General features: G+C 51.5%; 2 protein-coding genes across 2 annotated transcripts in view; one reads left to right on the top strand and one right to left on the bottom strand.

The window, feature by feature from the left end:
- The window catches only part of LOC139673847 (class I histocompatibility antigen, F10 alpha chain-like), a 283,320-nt gene that overhangs the window by 133,527 nt on the left and 127,579 nt on the right, over positions 1 to 22,214 (top strand). The gene's annotated exons all lie outside the window — the stretch shown is intronic.
- LOC139674327 (olfactory receptor 14J1-like) lies at positions 20,830 to 21,807 on the bottom strand. The gene has a single exon (XM_071560529.1). It carries the CDS (start codon positions 21,796 to 21,798, stop codon positions 20,830 to 20,832), a length of 969 nt encoding a protein of 322 aa, XP_071416630.1. The 5' UTR covers positions 21,799 to 21,807.

Here is a 22,214-nt window from a genome sequence, read left to right as displayed (position 1 = left end):
TGGCAGGCAGTGCAGAGTCCTCTCCTTGTCCTCTGCCCAGGGATGAGAGGCTGGGGACAGGGGCTGGCAGTGCTGGTGCTCACTCCTCTGCAGACTGAAAGTTGGCTCAGGAAAGGGATCTGTAGCAAGAATCCAGGGCAGTGGCCACGGCTCTTCCCTCTCTCTCCCTCCAATGAGCAGCACAGAGCACCAGAGCTGAGCTGGGGTCATGGGTGGCCAAAACCAGGACAACTCGGCTCCCTCCAAACAACTTCACGAGTCCAGCAAATGGTGGCTTGCGCTCACCGCAGCTGGCCAAGAAGAGTGATGTCGTTCCACTCCCCCCCAAAACAAACCCCTCTCCCTCCACAGTTACCCCCTCAGCAATCAAGCTGGAATTCAAAGCAGTTGGCTACTTCTTTTTAAATCTAGTGGTATGGGGGTTGGGCTTTAGCTCCTGAAATTCTGTGCTGGTAGGAAGAGAGAATTTCTTTAACAGCCAAAACTGCACCATTATCCACCCTGAATTCTCTTCCATACCAACACCCCATATCAAACTTACACATTTCAAGTATATACACATTTGCAGATACAGACATACAGGTACAGTACTGTGGGGAGTTTACAGAGATAAGGTCCCCTTCAGGTATACAATATGTTTCTCCACCTTCCTGCATCACCCACCATGTGCAACCTCATCCTTGAGCAAACACAGTCCCACGAATGGGTTTGCCTTTGCCTGAGGCAGAGTTAAACCAAACTGTTTCCCCTAACAAACCTCTCAGGTGCATTACAGGAAATTTATCTCATGTTTGGCCAGGAAATACGACATCTCAGTTAATGAGGCCTGTTCCCTTTCTCTAGCTGGGGGGCGTCTGGCTCTGACCTTCGAGGCTCTGAATGGCACTGGTGCCACTTGGAGGCTTTCCTTGATCTCCTCTCTAATCTCTCTCATCTCCTCTCTAAGTTTCCTTTGCTCATTCTTTACCTCTGCAACCAATGTCTCTACAGCAGAAATACGGGCCTGCATTGGGCTGTGGGTCATGCCTTCATATATCCAGAGCTTATTTGCTACAGTGCCCACTGTTTCTTGGTTCTCTTCCCTGTAGATGGATGCCAGGAACTCGGTGTATTCAGCTGGCCCCGTGCGTGAAAGGATCCACCACATGTATGGTGTGCATCTGACCTTGTCAGGGTCATTATTGGTTTGCCCACCCCTTCCAAAAAGCACGTCCATCACTGCCATCTCCCTCAGACGTAAAATTCCTTCTTCCATGGTCTTCCAAGTCTTCTTCATGTGATGTTCCTGCAGGATTTCTCCATAAACCAGCGTCTCTCTTACACTCGTTAGAAGTCGTGCCCAGAGTGAAAGGGGCTTTGATTCCCTCACAAAAACCTGTTCAATAGCCACATCCTGGGCCAGAGCCCCCAAAAACCTGGCTTCAGCACCATCCAGTTGTAAGGTTTCACCCATGAGGTCCCAAACTCGGATCAACCAAGTTGGGATGGGCTCGCCCGGGTGTCGAGCAATGTCTTTCCGCAAACTACGGAGATAATCAAATGACAATGACTCAGTGATGATCTCAGGCACTGGGTCTGCTTGCTGTGAAGGTGCAGCAGCCCCCTCATCGTCCTCTGGACGGGCTGGTTTGGTCTTATATTTCCTTTTCTGGATAAGGACACTTACCGTTGGTTTGGATCCTGCTTCTGATTTAGCCCCATCCTGTGTCACTGTGGCATCAGGGGTTTTATTCTCTTCCTTTTCCCCCTTCACTGTGACATCAGGGCTTTTACTCTCTTCTTTTTCCCCCTGTGCTGGGCCGGGCCTCTGAGTGCACTCCCAAAAAGCCCTGGCCCTACCTCCAAACATGAGGCAGGCCATAATGACACAAGCTTGCAGACTCACCACAAAGAGCAAGGTATCTCTGGCATCCAGAGAGACTTTGAGCTTCTCAAAAGCCATTGTAGCAAACCTGAGAGGGGAATGGGTGAAGGGTTGGGAGAAAACACTCCCCTGTGTTCCTTCCCAAGGGTCAATACCACTGTCACTAAACCCCCAGAGGTAACACTTTAGGTTAGGGCAGGAAAACAGCCTTGAGAACACCATCCAAATGAGACCCACAGGCACTGAATTCATAGCACCATAAATCCAGACTAAGAACTCAATAATAATTGCAGCTATTTGGGTTTTACTCATTGACTTGTTAATGAGACTTAAACCTGCCACGCCCTTTGGCGTGAATTTGTACCAACAAAAAGCCAATAAATTGTACAGGATGGTCCTGATGGACCCTAAACTCAGTGCCCACATGGTGGCACAAGAACAGTTACCCTTCTTTGCTCAAGCTGCACGTTGGGAGCCAATTAATCTCTCAGTTTAGAAGAAAACCAAGACATGTACAAGGACCAGAAAAGAAGGGCCTCCCACAAAGTCACCCCAGCTTTGAAATTTAGGAGTTTCAGTCAGAAAAAATTATAGAAAAAAAGATAACTATTCTTAAGTACAAATACAAATATATATATAACCAAAACTAGGACAGAACAAACAACTACACCGTATCCCCAAGGAGAAGAACAAACCCTTTAAACAAAACTGAATATTTTGTCTCTACTTCCTTTGGTGCAATTATATTTGCAGACAGCAGGGGGTGCTGCTGTGCCTCGGCTGGCCGAGAAGTCACTCAGGATCCTCCAGTAAAACAAAGAGGAAAGGTGAGGTGCTGACTGCTTCGAATAGCCCAGGTGGGAGATGGAGGCCACAGAAGAGGATGGGGTGGAACCCTCTGGCAGTGCAGAGTCCTCTCCTCGTCCTCTGGTCAGGGACGACAGGCTGGGGACAGGGGCTGGCGGTGCTGGCACTCAGACACTCCTCTGCAGATGGAAAAGCTGGCTCAGGACAAGGGATCTGTAGCAGAATCCAAGGGCCCCTCACAGACACCTCTCTGTCCCCCCTCACCTTCTCACCAGTCAAGCTGGAATTCAAAGAAGTTGGCTACTTCTAAGCTCTCAAATTCCGTGTTCCTAGGGAGAGAGAATTCCATTAAGACTAAAACTTCAACAACATCCTTTTCATGGGCACTGGAATCCCCCTGCCCAGCCATTCCTGGTTTTCCAGCCCCCACACACCCCTTTTCCTCACTCCAGGATCTCCTGCACCCCCTTTCCTGCCCATCCTGCCTTTCTGAGCTCCTGGATCCCTCTTTTCTTTCATCCCAGGGACCCTCCGGCCGCCATTCCCAGCCATCCCAGGTCACCTCACACCAGACCCCGTTTCTTTAACTCTAGGACCCCCCCTCCCTGCCCCGTCTTTCCCACCCATCCCGCCTCTCCCAGACTCCACACTCCCTTTTCCTTTACCCTGGCACCCCTTGCACTCCCCTTTTCTGGGCACAGGGACCCCCTGGACTTCCCAACCACTTCTCCCCACCCCCAGTCCTGCCCTTCCTGGACTTTGGGACCCTGCTGTTCCCCCATTCCCAGGCACTGGGATGCCCCTGCACCCCCTTATCCTGCACCAACACTCCCCCTGCACCCCCTTTCCTGGCCATTCCACCTCTTCACGCCCCCACTTCCCACTTTTCCTTCGCTCTGAGACCCCTGGGACCCCCAATCCTGCATTTTCCAGACCACAGACCCCCCGTTTTTGAAACACTGGGGGGCCCCTTGAACCCCTTTCTCTGGCTACTCTGGGTCTCCTTAGCCCACGACCCCCTCTCCTGGACCCCCCTTTCCTTGGCACAGGGTCCCCTTGGACCCCCTTTCCTTGGCCCTCTGACCCCTTCAAACCCCCTTCCCCAGCACTGTGTCCCCCCTGCACCCACAACAGTCACCCCAAAACAGGAAGTTTAAGCCCAAAAAAGGTCTGCCAAGAGTTTCCCTTCTCTGGTGTCTCTGCTTTGAGGTTCTGGGGCTCTCCCTTGTCTGGGCTGCGAAGGGCTTTGCTTGGGGAGCATCCCTGGATGCTGGAAAATCCTGGGATCCTCCCATCCCCCCAAATGGAGGTGCCTGGCACAGATGCCCTAAAACCCCAAACCATCAAGATTAGGCAAAACCCCCTCCAAAATATGCAGATTAAGGCCTTGGGAATTCAAACCAGCAAGTTTCAGCCTGAGGTTGATGGAACTTGGGGAGGTCTGTGGGGAGGTTGGATGGCCCCGGGGCGGTTTGCAGGATCTGGACGAAAGTTTGGGGGGGGCTCTGCGGTGTTTTTGAGTATCTGGAAGGTTCTCTGCGGTGTTTTAGGGGGCTCTGGGGTGTTTCGGGGGACTCTGAAGGGCCCAGGAGGGGATTTGGGGCATCCTGGGGGAGTTTTGGGGGTCCCACGTGGGTGTTTCGGGATCTCAGGGGTATTTCTGGGGGGTGTTGGGAGGGCCCTGACGGCAGTCCCGGGTGGGGGGAGGGGCTTACCCGGCTTCTCCACCTTCACCGTCACGGCCCACACGGCCCGGGGGGTCCCGCAGTCTGTGGGGGGGGGTCAGGAGGGACCCCCAAAACCCGCCCCGAGTCCCCCCAAACTCGCCGCTCTCCCCTCTCCGCTCCACGTGGCGCTCCCACGTCCCGCCCTCCGCCTGCGCCGCTCCCATTGGCCGCCGCCCCCGCCCGTCACCGCTGGCAGCCAATCGGCGTTCAGAACTGCAGCGGTCGGGGCGGAGCCCGGAGCCCCGCGCCATGTTGAGGTTCCCGGGTACTACAACTCCCGTCATGCCCCGCTGCGCCGTCTGTGCCGATCCCCCCCCCACACCCGAGTGCCCTGCGGAGCCGCCGAGATGCTGCCCGGGCTCTGCCAGCAGATGGATCCGGGCCGGCTGAGGAGGGAGCTGCGGGACAGCTCGGGGGGCGCGGGGGCCCTGCCTGGGGGCGGCACCCACGAAAGCCGCTCTCCCTCCCTCTGCCAGCGGGCAGGGCAGGGAAAATCCAACGGAGGACTCGGCACTTGGCGTGGGGAGCGGGAGAGATCCCTCCCCGAGCACCAGCGCGGGCAAATCAGACTCCCAGTGGGCGTGGGAATTAAATTGGTACTGCCGGAATGAGAGCAGGAGAAGGAGAACTAAACCCGACCAAGCCCTTCCCCCCACCCCTCCCTCCTTCCCAGTTCTCCTCCTCCCCCCTCAGCGGGGCAGGGAGCTGGGAATGGGGGGCCCAGCCAGTTGTTGGTGCTGCTGCTCAGGGAGAGGGGTTGGAGTCCTTGCCCTGCTCCTCTGTGGGTTTGGGATTATCCTCTTTTATCCTCTTTTTTGATGCTGAAACAAACTGCAGAAATTTTCTGATTTTTTTTCCCGTTTTTTCCCCCCAGGTTTTGGATACATGAGAAAATAAATCATTCTACCTCTATGGACAGGAACTGCTGGAAGGTTCCAGGGCCGGCCCAAAACTGGGCTTAACACCCAAAAACATGAAGGAAAAGGAGAGAACAAGGTTGGGAATTGGTGGTTGTTTCATGAAATGGTCCAAGTGTCTCAAATCTGCGGAAAATGTGAGTTTGGGGGGTGGAAAATGAGCTGGGGATGGAGCCCCTGTGGCTTTTTTCAACATGTGGTTGGGTTTGGTTTCCTTATTAAACTGTCCCAGCTGAGCCTGTGGGGATTGGCATTTCCCCCTTGGATTGTGTCCCCCAGCCCAGGGTGGAGCAGAGTGTGTGAGCAGCTGGGAGGGATCAGCTGCCCCCGGGGTTAAACCAGGCCAGGGTGGGGGGTGGGGGGTGGGGGGTGCTGAGCACGGGGCTGGGACCCTCCCAGCTGCTCCTGCCCCGGGGACACCCTCAGCACCAGCCTGGCTGTGCTCCCGCCCAGGGCACCCTGGGCAAGGCAGAGCCCGGGGGGATGAACGTGCCCCGGGGTCCCAGCGCTGCTCCGGAGCAGGAGGCAGTGCCAGCCCCTCCCGGGGCCAGCCAGGCCTGGAGCCACAGCCTGGCAGCTGGGCAAGGCCAGCCTGCAGGGAGGAAGGGCTGGGGAAGGCGCTGCCACCCCTGGGGGGCACAGAGGGGACAGGGACACCCTCAGCTCCTCCTGCCGCCACCTCAGCTCGGACAACACCCCGAGCTCCCGGGGCCTGCACAGCTCCTACTCCAGCCCAGGGCTTTGCCAGGATGCTCCTGTGCTCCAAAAATAAAGCACAGAGAGCTGATAATGCCCCCAGGCACTCACAGCTCTCCTCAGCAAAGGAAAACTGGTCCCATAGGAGTTATCCTTGTAATATTTATAAGGAAAAATAAAATTCAAAAAAACAGAACAATGATCAACTGACACAGAGTAGAAATACCTGTGGCTGCTGCTGTCCAGTCAGTGGCAACTGCAAAGGGTTTCTGTGCTTATTAAAACTCTATAAACCCCCCAAATCAATGCCCAGCAGGTGTTCTTACGATCACCACAGTAAATAAAATTATTCCCAGCCCCTGCACCTGGTACTTCCCCCACAGGTAAAGATTTTCCTGGTGAGGACCCCCTGCCTGTGTTTGCAAAGGGAAGACCCAAAAGGATGTTTTTCCCTGTCCAAATACTGGAATTTTTAACAAGGTTTCATTGATGCAACATTTTGTTCCTGTCCCCCATGCCCAAATCCCTCCTGCTCCAGGCTGCAGCTTGGGGCATTTTGGAGTGAAAACCAAGTGTGGGGGGGAAAGAGGTTGAAAAAAGGTGCTGGAGGCACAGAAATGTCTCTCCCTCACAGATTTCCCCTCCTTTCCTCTCTCCCAGATTCATTGACTCCCGCCCACCCCCAGGCCTGTTTTGGATCAAAGCTCCAGGAGATTCCTCTGGGTGGGGGCACAGCAGCTCCCAAACCCCTCCCAAGGGCCCCTCCAGCCCTTCCCCCACCGGCCCCCAGTGGGTCAGGGGGATGGAACCCACCAGCCTTCCCCACCCAGAACCATTTCCCAGTCCTGGGCAGGGCCTCTGCTCCAGGGAAAGGCTCCTTCTCTCTCCCAGCACAAGAGGGCAAAGAAAAGCAGCCCCAGCTCAGCCCCAGCTGTGGGTGCTGAGCACCAGGGTGGCCGTGAGGGCCCCGAGGGGACAGTGGGGACAGTGGGGGGGGGGGGGGGGGCGGGCTGCGATAAGGACCCCTCGGGCTCTGGAATGCCAGATCCTGTTCAATGAAGGGGCATGGGAAAGGGAGAGACTCAAGGCATCCATCACTCCCCACCCCCAGAGCCCGAGGCAGGGTGTCCTGGGGCAAAGCTCCCTGGAGAGACCCCCCAAGTCCCTGCAGCCCCCCTGAGCAGGGGCAGGAGGAGCTGAGCATTCCCAAAAAAATCTCCTTTGGGGGTCCCAGCATGGGGGGTGGGACAGCAGCCAATCAGAGCCTGGAGAAAAGCCCCCCCCAGCCCCTCCTCCCTCAGTCCGGGCCTCAGTTTGCCCACCCTGAGAAGCTCTTGGGGACCCAAGGGGTGGCATTAGCCCACCCCCAACAGCATCCCCTCGAGTTCCTCTCCCCCACCAATCTGGGGGCCCAGCAGACACGACCCCCAGTCCCTGCACCCCTGGGATGGGGCCTGGGGGGTTTGTATCCAGAGGGAGGAAAACCAGGAGAAAGGACAAGGAGTTCCAGCACAAGGTACCAAGAGGAAAAAAGTATTTCTCACTTTCCAGAATGGTGAAAATAAAAGATCAGGGTGTTGATTCTGAAGGCTAAGAGATGAGAATCAATAAAATATAATTGAAAGACTCATAAAATGTTGGAATCAATGAAATGTCAGGTCTATTTAAAAAAAATATACAAAAAGAGTGTTGTGGAACTGGTACACGCTCAGTGGAAGCCCTGGGGACTCCTTTATCCTGCCCTCTAATTAGGAGCACTTTATTAGGTTAATTAACCACTGATTCATTACTCTCTATTCGTCTGACAGGCACAGGCCAGCACGGGCTCCACGGGCTGCAGGGCTGCTGCTCTTGCCAGCACTCAGGGCATTGGTTTTATTTGCCCCCAAAAGGGAAAACAGCCCCAGATCCCTTTGGCCGAGCGGAGGAGGGAACAGATTTGCGTCAGAAAGGACCATAAATCGTTTTTCCCCAGCTTTGGAAGAACAAACCAAAGAGAACTGAGGCGAGACCCCCTCAGTCGGGCCCTGGAGCGCGGGGAAGTCGCGTCGCAGCCGCTCCGGCTCCGGCAGCGGCACCGCCGGGTCGTGACGGGGAGGGGCGGGCGGGGAGGGGGAGCCGGGCGGGGAATCCCGGCGGGAACGGGGACTGGAAGGGCAAGGGGAAGGGCCCTGGGGGAGCCGCTCCGAGGGGGCCCCGCCAGGCCGTGTCACTGAACAGCCGCCCCGCGGGACGAGCGAAGTGCGAATACAAAGCAGAGAATGAAGGAAATGGAACAGAGATCGGCACTGAGGGGGCCCGGCCGGCACTGACGAGCCGCCCCGCGGGACGGGCCCTGTCGGGAGTCACCGGAGGTGGGGGCGAGGTCTGAAGAGAATAAAATGCAGAGGATAGAAATAGTAAAACAAAAGATCCGCACCGGGGGAGTCTCCGCCGCCCGATAACTGAAAGAACTGCACGGCGAGACAAGTGAGGAGGAGCGGCGGTGAAATAGTCGCCCTGGGTGGGGTGCGGGAATGAAATGGAATGGAATAAAATAGAGAGAGTAGAATAAAATGTACTCAAAGAGCCTTCCCGAGTCACCGAAAGAGCTGCCCCGAGGGACCCGCTGTCGGGTGGTGTCAAAGGGCTGCACCGAGGGGAGGGCGAGGGGTGACTGGAATTAAGCACAGAGAATAAAATCAATAGAATCAAAAGCCGCGCTCGGGGGGTCCCCGCCGCCCCGGATCTAAAAGAGCTGCCCCGAGAGAGCGGGGAGTGTGAGGGGCTGGTGACCGGCACGGAGGGGTCCCGGCCGTCCCGTGTCACTGAAGGAGCTGCACAGCGGGACAGGCGAGCTGTGAATACAATCGATTAGAGACAATAAAATAAATCGAATAAAAACCTGCGCCGAACGGTCTCCGCTCCGTATCTAAAAAGAGCTGCCCCGAGGGAGCGGCGGGGATGGCACCGTGGAGGTCGGACGGTGTTCGGTGTGCCCGAAAAAGCCGCATCACTGGGCGGGGACAGAAGGGCGGCACCGAGGGACGGGAAGTGTGAACGGAATACAAAACATTGAATAAAATACAAGTAAAGAACCGCACCGGGGAGTCTCCAGTGCCCCGTGTCACCGAAGGAGCCGCACAGCAGGACATACAGAATAAAATATAGCGAAAAAATATACGGAATAAAACATTTGCGACAAGGGGTTTGTGCCGCCCGGTACCTCAAAGAGCTGCCCCGAGCGATCAGCGGGGCGGCCCCGGGGGGTGTGAGGGGGCGATGAGCGGCACCGAGGGGTCCCCGCCGGCCCGTGACACCCAAAGAGCCGCCCCGAGGGACCGGCCGGGGCCGAGCGGCGGCAGAACCTGAGCCGGGAAGCGGCTGGAGAGGCGGAGACGAGCGGGGTGTGCCCAGCCGGCTCCGCTCAGCCCGAGGGCACCGGGGGGGCATCGGGGGGTTGTTCCCAGCCGGCTCCGCTCAGCCCTCGGGCACCGGGGGGGCATCGGGGGGTTGTTCCCACCCGGCTCCGTTCAGCCCGAGGGCACCGCGCTGGGGCCGCCCCCCAGTTCCCAACCAGCTCCCCCAGCACGGCTCGGGCCCCGCCGAGCCGAGACACGCCGGGAAATCGCCTCCATGTACTAAAATCCCTTTTAATAAAGTGTTTATCCCGTGACCTGCCCGGCCGAGCAGCCGCATCTCAGTGCCACAGCCCGGGCGGGGATTGGAGCAGCGGGGGAACCGCTGGCGGCAAATTCGGGGCACAACAGCGGCTTTGGATCAACTTGGGCAGGTTCGAGCTGGGAGGGAAGCGCGGACAGAGACCCACGCGGGTCTCGAGAGCCCCGAAGAATTCCTGCAAAATACGCCCGAATTCCTCCCAGAATAGCTCTGAATTTCTCCCTCTCCGATATCTCTGAATTCTCACCAAATAACAGAAACCTCCTCAAATACTTGCGAGTGCTCCGAAATATTTGAAAGCTCCCGAAGTACTTCGGAATTCTCCCAAAATACCCCTGAATTCTTCCCAAAGCCGTCTGAACTCCGCGCAGGCTCCCACAGAGGCTCCTGTGTCTCTACGAGCGGGATTCGAGGGAGAATAAACAGAAGTTTCCTCCGAACGATTAAATTTACCCCCCGCCCCGAAATTAAAGTTTCATTATAATGATCAAACTTCCTCATTTTCTGCCTCCAATTAAACTTTTTGTTCCATAATTAACGTTTTCTCACTCAAACATTTTTCCTCCAATAAAGTTCCCCCCCGAAATAAAATTTCCTTTCTAATTACAACTAACTGAAAATTAAACTTTCTCCCCATAATTAAAGGGTCCTTCCCAATCTTACTTTTCTCTCCCAATTAAAATCTTCTCTCTCCGAGTAAAGTTTTCTCCCCTCATTAAGGTTTTCTGCCCCAATTAAATTTCCTCTCCAGTCAGAATAATCTTCCCGCATTAAAATCCCGTCAATTAAATTTTCTCCTTAATATTAAGTATTTCTCCCCCAATTAAATTTTGTCTTTCTAACCCCTCTTCTGGCTCCTCCTGGCCCCGACGTGCTGCAAAACCAAACCGAGAAGTATTCAAAGAATTAATAATTATTTTGATTTATTCTTACTGGAGTTTTTTCCTGGGGAATTTTCCTGCAGCTCCACCCTCCAGCTCCATCTGCTTTTCAGCCCTTTCCCAACTTTTCCAGCTTTTCTCCTCAGCTGGGGAGGGCAGATTATCCAAAAATATGGATTTGGGGGTGCAGGAGGGGGTCGCTCTGCTCGGAGGGTCCCCGAGGTGACCCCAGAGCGGCCACGAGGACCCAGCGCGGTTCCCTCCAGCCCTTTTGATCATTTCCTTAATGTAAACCCTTCAAAAATAAGTGTTTTGTAACTAAATCACCCCCTGCGGGGTTTAACCACAAAGCCTCATTTATTTTAAATCGTTGTTGAGGTTTTTCTTGCAATCCGTGGCCTGACAGCACCAAAGAAAGGCTGTGGGAAGGGCAGGTCAGCACAGCATCTTCTGTAAGGGTGTAAAGGTGACTGTGAGAGGAAGAAAAATAAGAATAAACTTGAGAGTATGGAAAAAAACACAAACTAAAAAAGGAAAAAAAAGGAAAAAATCAGAAAAGTAAAAACTAGAATGAAATATAAAAACATAATAACAAGAAATTATAATAAACTTTTAAAAAATAAAAGTAACGGCATAGTTTTTCCTACTCAGATTTTGGGGTTATCCTCTTTTATCCTGTTTCCTGCTACTGGAAGAAACTGGGGCAAATTCCTACTTTTTCTTTTTTTTTCCCTTTTCTTTTTTTTTTTTTTCCTTCAGGTTTTGGATACATGAGGGAAAAAAATAAAAGTATTTTTACCTCTATAAAAAGATGGTGCTGGGTGTTCTGGGACTGGCCCTAAACTGGGATTACCACCCAAAAAAGTTGAAGAAAAAGGAGGGGACAAGGTTGGGAATTGGTCATAAAATGGTCCAAGTGTCCCATGGATTTGGGATTCACATTTACTCCGTGGCTTTGCATCCCACAAAACTCTCCCCAGAGAGATTTTTGGAACAACTGGTCACCTCCATTCCCAGGAGAACCCCAAGGCTGTTCCAGGCAGGAACCTGCAGCCAGTGTGGGTTGGAGTGAGGGCAGGGCAGGGGTGGAGACGGGTGAACAACACACCCAGCACCCCCCAGGTGGGACTGTCCCAGGCCTGTTGGGATAAAAAGCAGCTTTGCTTCATTTCAGACCCATTTTGTGCCCTGATCCCTCTCCCTGAGTTTGTGGGGTCTGTGCAAAGGTTTCTGTTCCTCTGGCAACGCTCTGCAGACCAAGGGCTGGGGGCACAGGGCACAGTGGGGTTGGTTATTTGGCACATGGGGGGCACAGGGCACGGGGGGATAATAGTTAATCAACAAAAATTTAATAATGCATAATTTAATTAAGAATACATTTAATAAGTCGCAACTAATGAAATTATAGATTGGATTTATCAGTGAATAAAAATGAATTATTAAAGAAATTAATTAAATAAAAAATATAAATATATAAAAGGTATAAAAATATATAGATAACTAGGAAAAAATAAATAACTAATAAAAATCACATACTGAAAAGATAATCAAATACTTAGACTTAAAGTATTAGTAAAACTAGAATTTTATTTTATATATATTAAACTATATAAATAAATAAATAAAGCACATTATGCAATGACAATATAATCAAATAATTAGAATTAAACTATAATTTAAAATAGTATGTTGGTAATATTCTAATACAATAACAATATTTTATTAAGTATAATAATTATAGAATAATATGTAATATATTTACATCATAATGTCTATATTACTCCATGTCACTGAAAGGGAGGAGGAAGAAGAGGAGGAGGAGGTGGGGGATGTACCTCCAGGAGCCCTTTCAGCACCTTCCTCTCTCCCCCCACAGCCCCTTCACACCCCTCGGAGCAGCTTCACCCTCGGCAGTGGCTCTTTGTGGCTCCTGCGGCCGCGGTGACACATGGACAGCGACTCAGAGCCTGGAGGGACACGAGCCCACCCCCCTGCCGGGCTCTGCTCCTGCTCCAGAGGGGCCAAACCCCCCGTTATCCCGGATCCCAATGTCCTGGGGGCAGGGACAGGGCACTGACCCCCATCTGTGCCAGCCCTGCTGTGCCCCGGAGGGGCCCCGGTGAGTGACGTCCCTCGGCCCCTCTGCCCCATCCCAGGGGGGCTCTGCTTGGGGGGACGGGTTTGGAGGGGCCAATGTCCCTGATGGGGCTGGATCCCTTCCCTGCAGGAAATGCTGGGGAAGAAAAGGACCTTGTGTGCCTTTTCCTGAGCTACTGGTGGCCAAACCCCAATGCTTTGCCCTCCAGAGGGTTTGCTGCCCACCCCCAGCCTGGGGCACAGTGTTGGCACCAGCAGGTTTTGTTCTTCTCACCCCATTTCCTTGGGAAGGATGGAAAATACAGCCAGTGCCCACGGACACCGTGCAGGGCTTCACCTGCTCAGCGGGGCTGGGGGGCCCTGCAGCCCCCTCTGGGATCACTCCAAACATCCCCAGGGCTTGGCTTGGGGGTCTCCCCATGCCCAGGACACCTCTGGGTGCAACTCAGGGCAGGAGAGGGAGGGACTGAGCTCTGAGGCTCTGCAGCTTTACTGGGACAAGTGAACAAAGAGGCACCTTGTGGGATTTCTGGGCTCCCAGAGAGCCTTGTGAGGTTTCCTCGCTGAGCAGAGGGATGTGGGGGACCTGCAGCTGAGGCAGAGCATTAAAAGCAGAGCAGGGAGCACAGAGGAAGAAGAGCTGCTTCCTCCCTCGCTCCCAGTATGGTCCCATTGCAGGTCCTCACTGGTTCTGGGCTCTGCTGGGAGCTGGAGGGGTTGGGACACTGGTCCTGGTGGGCATCGTGGTGTGGCTGCTGCAGGGACAAGGTGAGGCATCCAAAAGGGATAAACCCCCCCTTGAGTCCATGGTAAAACTCCCCTAAATCCATGAGAGCCCAGCTCCAGGCAGGGACTGGAGCAGATTTCCCCTGAATTTCCAGCAGGGAGCAGCTCCTGGGCAGTGGCAATCCCTGAGGGGCAGGAGGGGAGAGCTGCCAGCAGGGGCTGATTGATGTGGGTTTGGGGGCTGAGCAGCTGCAGGTCCCTCTCTCCACCCTGATGGTGCCTGAAAATACCCAGGGACTCCCTCTGTGTTGTCGCCAGGAGGAGTTTCCAGTGCTCCAAATTAAAATTTAAATATAAACCAGAGGGAGACTCAGAGTTGTGTGAGATTAAGGGCAGCTGGTGGTGGATCTTTGTCAAGAGGGAAGTTTCAGGTGGAATTCTGGGTTCCTGGATCCTTCCAAACCCCACTGGGGCTCCTCTAGGGGTGGCTGCAGATGGAGAATTTCCTCTGGGAGCACCAGTCTCTGCTGATCCCATGGGAGCTGGTGTAGGCACATTGGCCATCACCCTGGATGCCAAACCTGCACCCAGAGCACAGCCAGAGCTCAGGGAAGGATTCCCAATCCCAGGGAGTGCTGCAGGAGCAGGGACCACCCTTCCCAGGAAACCTCCCACAGGCAGAGCCCAAACTGCCTCCCACCCCTCAAAGGAGGGGATATTCCCATGGGCTTCATCCTGGCATGGCCTCAACCCCCACCAGCACCTGCATCCCACAAATCCATGGGCTGTGTCCCAGGGCTTTGGCACAACCAGGAAAAGCAGTTCCCACCTCCTTAGATCTGGACCTACCTGTGCCTTCCTGCACTCAGCCCCAGCCCAGCTCAACATTTTGCTCTCCAGGAGAAGATGGAATGTACAGGGCATTGAAGAGGGACCCATTGAACCATTCCCAAGGTTTGGAACCTTCCCTCTGGAGACCAATCCAGTGGTGCACAGACCTCCTGTAGCACAAGAGGAGAACCAGAGAGAACCAGAGAACCAGGACTTGCTTTGTTTTCCCAGCTCACCCTTGGCTCTGCCATCTCTGTGTGCCCTGGAAAGGTTTTGTCTCAACGGCTTGCACAGCTGTGAGGTCTCGTCTCCCCCAGCACCGTTCTCTGCTCGCCCCGGGCACACCGCAGGTCCGGCTCCGTTCTCTGTCAGAGCCACCGCCTCCTCCCCCCAGCCCTGGCCAACGCCGCCGCTTCCCCACTCCCACTCTCCACGGGCTCGCCGCCTGCTCCAGCCATGCCATGGCTTCGGCTCCTGCTGCCTTGGGAATGTTGCTTCCTCCCCACCTCCCGCTTGCCATTGCTGTTTCTCATAGCCTTGGGAACGCCGATTTTTGCCCCCCAACCCCCCTACAGCCGTGCAGGGGCTTCCAGAGTTGGCAATAGAGAGACAGACATCAAAAAACGGGATATGGGACACAAATCTGTACTTGCAAGGGACAATATAACCCTGAATGCAGCTGTTGGCCATCTCGCAGCACGTGGGCTGTGTCACATTCTGTCTTCAAGCTCCACATTTTCTGCTCAGTCTGCTAGAAAGCCGTAAGTTGCTGAAAATTGATCTCTTGCCTCTGTTTTGCTTTGTTCTTTCCTCTGGGAGGCTGCAAAAGTTTGTTGCCAGCCATTTTCCAGTTTGCCAATGCGAGAGAATTTTTGCAGCGCGGTTTAAAATGGCAAATTCCCGCTCCGAGCAGGGAGGGCCCAGCCTGCCCTCCGATGGGGAGAGGGCGGCTCCCTCGCATTATGTCACCGAGCTTTCTGCCATGCACGAGTCTTGCAAAGGCTCATGGTTATTGTAGTTCGGACAGGTGGAGCTTTGCACTACATCATCGGATTGTTGTACAGACTCCTGAGTAATGTCGTCCATTCATAAAGGACTTCTGGGTATTGTAGTCAAAACAAACCCAGTCGGACTCACTTTAACAAGCAATAGCCCAGCCTGTCTTCGGCACAGCGAAACACAGACCTGGTGCCCTTCGATCACAGCTCTACAATACATCATGCAAAGACAGAACGCAGCACCTTCCTTGAGCAATGCAGAGAGCAACACAGAAGCCTTGAAGAAATCTCCTGTTGAATTGATTCCTTTGTTAATTTGGTTCTTGTTAAAAAGTTATAGGTATTGTAACCCTTTAATAATTTGGAGAAAAGTTTCTATCCCTCAGATTCAAATCCATTACACCAGTAGTAAATTATGTATTTCCATATGATGGTATTAGGAATTTTCAAAAAGCTTTTTCTATGAGTATCGAAGTAAATTAAAACAGATAATGGTTTTAGTTATATGGCATTAGAATGGTTAAGATTTGTTCTTTTAGATACAGAAATGCATATTTATTGCAAGAAACACTAGAATTACAAGAATTAGAAGTGTTAAGATCTGTTCTTATGAATGTAGAACTTAATGCAACATAATCAGTTTATAGAAAAAGTGTTGTTTGGTGGTATTATATTTCTGTTAAGGTTTTTAAGCTCTTTGGTGCACCAATGACAATGCCTGCAGGAATGTTTGTTCATTTGTTAAGGAAATAATGACGTTAAGCAGATAGAACAATGTTTTTTCTTTTGTTAAGAAAATTAAGTTGTTAAGCTAATAGAATAGTTTGTCATTTCTTAAGCAAATAAGGATGTTCGGTTATTGCAATAATGTTTTTAATTTGTTAAGAGGTTAAGAAGTTAAGGAGAATAATGTTAAGAGTTAAAGTGTCAATTGAGTTGGCAGAGTAATGTTAATTTGGTAAAGGTTTAAATCATTAGAGTAAGGCTACATTTATAGCTTTGAGTGTATTGTTAACTAGTACTGATAGTAAATAGGGTTAAACTTGCTACATTACAGAACAGAGCAGCAATTAAGTGTCTGTTCCTGGTTCAAAAAATAAAAAGGGAGCGTGAACAGTGGAAAAAGAAAGAATAAGAAAAAGAGAAAAAGAAAAAAATAAAAAAAGGGGTTCACAAAAAAACTCCGAGGGAGAACAATAATGAAAATAAAAAGAGAAAAATAAAATAGAAGTGAAAAAGTGATGAATGAATGATAGATGAAGTTGGATAAACAAATTGCTTTAAGGATGAACTATAGATAGATTTTTTTTGTGCCTTTTGTGATTGTGACAATTGTGCTGCAGTTAACATCAGGTGCAGTAGCCTTCTGCTAAGGGCCCGTGCTGAAGTGCTGCTGCCAATCTTGTGGCACAATTAGAGAGAATTGTCAGGTTGACAGTGTGTGTGTGTGTGTGTCTGTGTGTGTCTGTGTGTGTCTGTGTGTGTGTGTCTGTGTGTGTGTGTCTGTGTGTGTCTGTGTGTGTCTGTGTGTCTGTGTGTGTGTGTGTCTGTGTGTGTGTGTGTCTGTGTGTGTGTGTGTGTGTGTGTGTGTGTCTGTGTGTGTCTGTGTGTCTGTGTCTGTGTGTCTGTGTGTCTGTGTGTGTCTGTGTGTGTCTGTGTGTGTGTGTCTGTGTGTGTGTGTCTGTGTGTGTCTGTGTGTGTCTGTGTGTCTGTGTGTGTGTGTGTCTGTGTGTGTGTGTGTCTGTGTGTGTGTGTGTGTGTGTGTGTGTCTGTGTGTGTGTGTCTGTGTGTGTGTGTGTGTCTGTGTGTGTGTGTGTCTGTGTGTCTGTGTGTGTGTGTGTGTGTGTGTGTGTCTGTGTGTGTCTGTGTGTGTGTGTGTGTGTCTGTGTGTGTGTGTCTGTGTGTGTGTGTGTCTGTGTCTGTGTGTGTGTGTGTGTCTGTGTGTGTCTGTGTCTGTGTCTGTGTGTCTGTGTGTGTCTGTGTCTGTGTGTGTGTGTCTGTGTCTGTGTGTGTCTGTGTGTGTCTGTGTGTGTGTGTGTGTGTGTGTGTGTCTGTGTGTGTCTGTGTCTGTGTGTGTCTGTGTGTGTCTGTGTGTGTGTGTGTGTGTGTCTGTGTGTGTGTGTGTGTGTGTGTCTGTGTCTGTGTCTGTGTGTGTCTGTGTGTGTCTGTGTGTGTGTGTGTGTGTCTGTGTGTGTGTGTCTGTGTGTGTCTGTGTCTGTGTGTGTGTGTGTGTGTGTGTCTGTGTGTGTGTCTGTGTCTGTGTGTGTGTCTGTGTCTGTGTGTGTGTGTCTGTGTCTGTGTGTGTGTGTGTGAGTGTCTGTGTGTGTGTGTGTGTCTGTGTGTGTGTCTGTGTGTGTGTCTGTGTCTGTGTCTGTGTGTGTGTCTGTGTGTGTCTGTGTCTGTGTGTGTGTGTGTCTGTGTGTGTGTGTGTCTGTGTGTCTGTGTCTGTGTCTGTGTGTCTGTGTGTGTCTGTGTCTGTGTGTGTGTCTGTGTCTGTGTGTGTGTGTGTCTGTGTGTCTGTGTCTGTGTCTGTGTGTCTGTCTGTGTGTGTCTGTGTGTGTCTGTGTGTGTGTCTGTGTGTGTCTGTGTGTGTGTCTGTGTCTGTGTGTGTGTCTCTGTGTGTGTGTCTCTGTGTCTCCTCTGACGTCTGCAATGACTGATCAATGCATCCTTAAGGACCAAAGAACTACCTGTAGAATGTAGATGCCTTGTCTTGCCACTGATGCAGACAGTATTAGTCGTGCATTACTGCAAAATAGAGTTGCTTTGGATTGTCTTTGCTTTCAGCACAGCTTTTACCTCAAGGCCTTAGCTTTGAGGAATTTCATAGATGTGCTGCATGAATTTATCAGACCATTCTGTGTCCATTTATGCACATTTGAGACAGTTGAAGGACAAAATGAAAAAGCTGACTGTAACAACATCTGCTTTTGGTGATTGGTTGAAAAAGTTGGGATTTAATGGTTGGTCATTTGATTTTTTGAAAGAGGGCCTAACAATTGTTGTATTTTTTGTAGCTGCTTTGGTTTTCTTGCCTTGTATATTGCAATGTGTTGTTAATACAGTTCACTAGTCTGTGAGGCAGGCCTGGATCACTCAAAATAAAGAGAGGGGATATGTTGAGGGGTTTCTTTCAGAAAATGGGCTCATGAACGATCCAGCCTGCATCAACCCTGTGAGACTGAAGGCAGCTAAGAATAAACAGTCACAGCTGCTTGGAGGAGTTGGCAACTCCCCAGAGGTTTCTCATGGGACCGCCTCGACTTTCACACAGGATTCTGGAGGTGCACCTGAAAACATCGAGGATGAGACAATATAAACATTGGACTTGTGAGATATGGGTTATAACCAATTGGGATTTGCAGTTATATGGTGTGAGGTTCAATGTAGCCAATAGTACGAGGCTTTAGCTCCATATAAACAGTGTGTAGTGTGTAATAAATGTGCATTCACTTGATCACAATGATCCAGTTCCTCTGTGGTTTATTTATTGTTTAATTCCCCACCTCAGACATTTCACAGCCCCCTTGGTCCCCAGAGGAGAGAATTGACCCAGCAGCTCCTCAGGCAGCTCAAGGGACAGGGCAGCCTTCCCAAAGCTGGGACCAACAGCAAAGTGTTTCTCTTTCCACCCTCATGGGCACCCACAGCGTGCCCTGCTCTTCTCCTGGCACATCCCATCTCCCCACAGAGCCTTTCCCCAGGGGAACACGTCTGTGCTGGCCTGACCAGCCATTCCTGCAGCCCCTCCCTGTGCTCCCCACAGTCCCTGAGCTGGGGGTGCTGCTCTGCAGGGCACAAGGGCTGTGGTGCCTGGGGCCACGGGGGGGCACTGCTGGGCTGTGCTGGTCAGGCTGGGAGGCAGAGCCAGCTGATGGTGGTCCCTGCCACTGACCCCCTGCCACACAAGCTCTTGTGTGGTCATGGAGGGTGCTCAGAGGGGCCCTGCCTTGTTCCAGTGCTGGGAGATGGGTCTGGGTACTACACTGGATCCAACGGTGGAATTTCACTGAGGGTAAGACAGGTCACTTAGACTCCTTTCCCTGTACCTGATGTGTCCCCTGGATCTTCAGAGCTCTTGCTTTTCAGTTTACACCCAGATATAGAATATAATCATGGAGTGACCCCACACTTGACAGGCCTGTGCTCACTGGGCTGAATTTCCTGCTGACTCCTTGGCACAAACTGTCCCTGCAGGTCCTTTGAGTTCTCCTGGCTGTTCCCAGGTCTCTTCAATAAAACATTCTCCTGCCATCATTCCTGTCACAAGCTACAGAGACCCATGAATGTTAATCCCAGATCATTCTCCATCTGCCTGGGCTCTGGCCATCAACAAGCAAAAGCAGATCTAATTTTCTCGAAGGCCACCCTGAGCCCCTGATCTCATCACACTGAGACCCTGGAGAACAAGCCAAAAAAGGAGCCTCTTTAAGAGTCCATTCTCTGTGCATGTTCTTCAGAGTGACTTTAGAAGAAGACCTAAGCCTGCAGGCACTGTGTTGAGGAGATCCCTTTTCATGATGGAACTGCTGTTTGAGGCCAACTCTGCCACAAAAATGCCCATAGTCTGCTGGCAGTCACAGCACTCCCACTGAAGCAGAGCAAGCACAGGACCCAAAGAATTAACACAAAACAGTCTCTGAAGCCAGCCACAGGAAATATAGCTGGATAGAAACCAGGTTTGGGAGCTATCCAAAGGTGGTCTTGAGCTCCGTCCAAACCAATACGAAATACGCAGGCAATAACATATAAGGGAGAAGCACAGCCCGAGCACAGGACACGGTGACCTGCAGGAAGAGACAAGAAATTTCAAACACAGCATTTTGGCACGATCTATATTAAAATCAGCAAAATTCAGTAGAAGTTGAAAAGTTCACCGAGGATGAGGAGGTGAAATGAGACCCCTACCAGATGAGGTAACAGGAACTCCCACCATAATATTCCTCAAAATGACAACTCCACCCCTGACTCCGCCTGGACTCCGCCTGCTCTATATATTATAACCAAGTGTTGCAATAACATCAATATGCATGTAAAAATGATGTAATCTCTCACAGAAACTGTATAAATACTCTGGCTTCACACTGCTGACTTCAGAACTCTGTTGTCCGACGAGAATCGGACGGTTCCCCAACGTTGCTTCAATAAATCCCTTGCTGCTTAAAGATTAAAACTCTGTCTCTAAGCAGTTTCTTTGTGCCCCTTTGGGCATCACCACACAGAAACAGCCCAACCAAACTGGCAGAGCACTCAGATCTTACACCAACATGGGGTCTTAGAAGGAGAGTGTGGAAGTGGAAAGGGAGCAACTCTAAATAGTCCTGCTGGTCCCCAGCAGTGCTGCTGTGCTGGACTCTTTCCCCTTCTGCTCTGCACATATGAAATTGCCCTGCAGCTTTATGAAGGTCCCACAGATAGGATCACAGATGAACAAGAACAGTTCAGGATAATTCATTTTCTTTGAATATAAAGAGAGCACAATTCCTCAGAGATTTTGAGTCACACAGAAAAACGAAGAATGACAAAAGAAATTAATAAAAAAATTTATTGTGCACAACATCCTGACAAGAAGAGCCAACTGACCATCACCAAAAACCTGAGAAGGCATGTTGAGCTTCTAATGAGTTACACTATGAACTCTATAGAGCAGAAAAGACAGGTTATTGTTGATGAAAAGCATCCAGTCATCATTTTCCTCACAGCATCCTTGAGTTCCTGGTTCCTCAGGCTGTAGATGAGGGGGTTCAGTGCTGGAGGCACCACCGAGTACAGAACTGACAATGTCAGATCCAGGGACGGGGCGGAGATGGAGGGAGGCTTCAGATAGGAAAACATGGCAGTGCTGACAAACAGAGAGACCACGCCCAGGTGAGGGAGGCACGTGGAAAAGGCTTTGTGCCGTCCCTGCTCAGAGGGGATCCTCAGCACAGCCCTGAAGATCTGCACATAGGAGAAAACTATGAAAACAAAACAACTAAAGGCTAAACAGGCAGTAACCACAATGAGTCCAAGTTCCTTGAAGTAGGACTGTGAGCAGGAGAGCTTGAGGATCTGGGGCACTTCACAGAAGAACTGGCCCAGGACATTGCCATGGCACAGGGGCAGGGAAAATGTAGTGGCTGTGTGCAGCAGAGCATTGAGAAAGCCACTGGCCCAGGCAGCTGCTGCCATGTGGGCACAAGCTCTGCTGCCCAGGAGGGTCCCGTAGTGCAGGGGTTTGCAGATGGCAACGTAGCGGTCGTAGCACATGATGGTGAGGAGGGAAATCTCTGTCACGATGAAGAACAAAAAGAAAAAGACCTGTGCAACACATCCCATGTAGGAGATGGCTGTGGTGTCCCAGAGAGAGTTGTGCATGGCTTTGGGGACAGTGGTGCAGATGCAGCCCAGGTCTGTGAGGGACAGGTTGAGCAGGAAGAAGTGCATGGGGGTGTGCAGGTGGTGGTCGCAGGCTACGGCGCTGATGATGAGGCCGTTGCCCAGGAGGGCAGCCAGGGAGATGCCCAGGAAGAACCACAAGTGCAGGAGCTGCAGCTGCCGCGTGTCTGCCAATGGCAGGAGGAGGAACTGGCTGATGGAGCTGCTGTTGGACATTTGCTATTTCTTTGCACAGGACCTGTTCAAACACAGGAAGAAACAGGGAAAAATTAAGACAGATTCCTCTCAGCAAAGCCAATCCATTTTTCCATAGTAATCTCCCCCAATGGAATTTAATTTCCCTTCTTTGGTCTGTGCTGGCTCAGGGTGATGTGAGGAGCAGGATCTCTGCCCATGTGCTGCCAAGTACTCAGTTTTGCCTTGCTGCACTGGGGAAATGGAGCTGGTTTATGACACCTCTGAGAATCATGAGACACGTCAAATGTAATCCACTTTTCTAAAATTCTCAGTCTCTGTCCTGCTGACTCTGCAGAAGAGAGGCTGAACATGTCCTTAGAATAATTTTGGCTCTATTTTGTATTTTGCAACATCATACTTGGGGAGTGTTCTTTTTAGGGTTAGAGATTTTCAAT

Source organism: Pithys albifrons, chromosome 7 (assembly GCF_047495875.1).
Source record: "Pithys albifrons albifrons isolate INPA30051 chromosome 7, PitAlb_v1, whole genome shotgun sequence".
NCBI classification, from domain to species: Eukaryota; Metazoa; Chordata; class Aves; order Passeriformes; family Thamnophilidae; genus Pithys; species Pithys albifrons.
The sequence above is the reverse complement of the archived record's forward strand: the minus strand, read 5'-3'. Positions and strand labels throughout refer to the sequence as shown.

What these genes read in the sequence shown, in the direction of transcription:
- LOC139674327 (XM_071560529.1), bottom strand. Translation starts at nt 21,798, where the DNA reads ATGTCCAACAGCAGCTCCATCAGCCAGTTCCTCCTCCTGCCATTGGCA.